The sequence below is a fragment of the Colobus angolensis genome, unplaced genomic scaffold (genome assembly GCF_000951035.1).
Source record: "Colobus angolensis palliatus isolate OR3802 unplaced genomic scaffold, Cang.pa_1.0 Scaffold238, whole genome shotgun sequence".
Taxonomy (NCBI): domain Eukaryota; kingdom Metazoa; phylum Chordata; class Mammalia; order Primates; family Cercopithecidae; genus Colobus; species Colobus angolensis.
In genome coordinates this window covers 956,523-959,084 of record NW_012115577.1, presented here as the reverse complement: position 1 = coordinate 959,084, position 2,562 = coordinate 956,523, and the positions used below count along the sequence as shown (strand labels likewise).

At 51.1% G+C, this 2,562-nt stretch overlaps 1 protein-coding gene across 2 annotated transcripts in view; it reads right to left on the bottom strand.

The window, feature by feature from the left end:
- Positions 1 to 2,562, bottom strand: part of DHX16 (DEAH (Asp-Glu-Ala-His) box polypeptide 16) — a 21,815-nt gene that overhangs the window by 3,137 nt on the left and 16,116 nt on the right. For both annotated transcript variants that reach the window (XM_011945025.1, XM_011945026.1), the window contains exons 13-16: positions 963 to 1,103; positions 612 to 774; positions 406 to 524; positions 213 to 280 (exon numbers count right to left, since the gene is read on the bottom strand). In XM_011945025.1, the coding sequence (XP_011800415.1) occupies positions 213 to 280; positions 406 to 524; positions 612 to 774; positions 963 to 1,103 (491 nt within the window). The remainder of the gene's footprint in view (positions 1 to 212; positions 281 to 405; positions 525 to 611; positions 775 to 962; positions 1,104 to 2,562) is intronic.

Genomic DNA, 2,562 nt, shown 5'->3' with positions numbered 1-2,562 from the left:
TGTTAAAGTCAGAGGTATCTAATACTTCACTGTGTGTTAAAGTCAGAGGTATCTAATACTTCACTGTGTGTTAAAGTCAGAGGTATCTAATACTTTACTATGTGTTAAAGGATAATACGATGAAGAGAAAAAGACAGACAAAGAGGACGCCAGAGACAAGAGGAGGCCTGGCCAGTATGTGTGCTGGGGGACCAGGTGGAGGGAGGGCTTACTTCTCAGAGGCTAAGATCATTTTGGACAGCATGGGGTCCACCGGCAGCTCTGCCATCTTTCGACCAGACTAAGGAGAGGAGAGAGAGAGTTGAGCCCAGTCCTCCCTCAGGTTTCCCACTACTACTACAGGGGTCCCTGGAGCCATCCTGACCCCTATCATCCTGCCCCAAGCCATGCTGCCCCCTAACTCACCGTAGTGAGCTCCCCAAGGTGGTTGAGGGCTCCCAGAGCATACAGCTGCTCCAAAGCCAGCAGCAGTGTCTCATATGGTGGAGCATCCAGGAAATCAAAGTGCATTAGGTCATGGATCCCTAGAGAGAGGTGTGACAGATGGAACACAGTCCCTTCAAAGGACAGTGACTCCAGCCCCTCCCTCCTCTCTCAGGTAGCCCAATCACCTAAGCTCTTGAGCAGCAACACAACATTGCCCAAGCTGGTCCTCTGGATCTCAGGCACTGTGGTTTCCTCAAGCTCGTGCTGATAGGCCCAGGCGGTATACAGGCGGAAGCACTTCCCTGCAGCCACTCGACCTGCCCTGCCAGCTCGCTGATTGGCTGAGGCCTGGAAAGAAAGGAGAGCAGGCTGGCTGACAATTTGGTCAGGGAAAAGAGAAAAGGCAGTATTTACGCAAGAAATCTGTAAGGATGCAAACTGCTCATCCCCGTTCCCTAGGAAGCCCCCACTCTGCTTCTGAGTTGGACCTTCTCTGTGGGCCAACTCCACCTCCCCCCATGGATTCCCAGGCTGACCTTGCTGCAGGGTGTGACAGTGAGCGATTCCATGCCTGTGCGGGGGTTGTAGCTCTTCTGCTTACAGAACCCTGGATCCAGCACATAAATGATACCCTCGATGGTGAGTGATGTCTCAGCAATGTTCGTTGCCACAACCACCTGAGTGAGAGGATATGGGGTCATCCAGTGACCCTACCTACATAGTTACCCAGAAAAAGTAATCTTGGAAAGTTAGGAGTAGTGAAGCAATTGCAGTAAGGGGCAGGAGCTAAAGGAATTAGTATTCAAGGTCAGGAGCAGGAGACAAGTCCAAAAGACAGGGGAGAGGGAAGTGGGGGCTGGGAGACAGCAGGGCCATAGGAGGAAAGGAAATGGAGAAGAGGATTTAGGGGTTTTTTTTGGGGGGGGTTGGGAAATGGGGGTGTTCAAGTTCCTGCCCCATCTTCCCCACCACCGCTTTCATCTTCACACAACACTTCCTGTAAGAGCCTCCTAACACGTCTCCCTGCTTCTGCTCCTACCCTCTGTCACATAGCATCCAGGACAGTCCTTTTAAAATACAAACCTGTCACATCACTCCCCATCCTTCAGTGGCTTCCTATCCTACTCTAGAATTTAATCCAAGCCCCTTAAAAGCCTGGATCACCTACCCCGGCTGCCTTTCTGACCTCATCTGCTAGCACTCCACCACCTCCCTCACTCCTCTCGCACACTGCTTTGCTCTGCCCACATAAGTGCACTCCTCAATGGATTATTTGCATCAGCTGTTCCCTCTGTCTGGCACACTCTTCTCACAGGTATCAGCCTGGCTCCCTCCCTCACCTGCTTTGGGTCTCTGTTCCACTTTCCCCTTACTGAAGAGGCCCTCACTACACCTCAAGAAAAATACCTTCATGCCAGTCCTCACTCCCACCCCTCAGAGTCAAGTTCCATCCTGCTATGCTACCTTGTATCTCTTCATAGCACTGGCCACAAATTGACATTATGTATTTATGCATCCACTATTTCCCCAATAGACCACAAGTGCAAGTTTGTTAGGCTAGGGACGTTTGTTCTGTTCATCACTGTATCATCAGCCCCTGTGTACCCGACACACAGAAGGAACTCATTAAGTATTTGTTGAATGAAAGTTAAACCTCTGCTCAAAATCCTTTGATTGCTACTCAGCTGTCTAAAGTCCAAACTTCGCTGGGCACAGTGGCTCAGGCCTGTAACCCAGCACTTTGGGAGGCCAAGGCAGGTGGATCACTCGAGGCCAGGAGTTCAAGACCAGCCTGGCCAACATGGCAAAACCCCGTCTCTACTAAAAATTAGCTGGGTGTTGGCCGAGCACAGTGGCTCATGCCTATAATCCCAGCACTTTGGGAGGCCAAGGTGGGTGGATCACCGGAGGTCAGGCGTTCAAGACCAACCTGGCCAAAATAGCGACACCTCATCTCTACTAAATATACAAAAAATTAGCTGGGCGTGGTGGACGCCCATAATCCCAGCTGCTAGGGGGCTGAGGCAGGTGAATCGCTTGAACCTGAGAGGCAGAGGTTGCAGTGAGCAGAGTTGGCGCCACTGCACTCCAGCCTGGGCAAGAGTGAGACTCCATCTCAAAAAAAAAAAAAAAAAA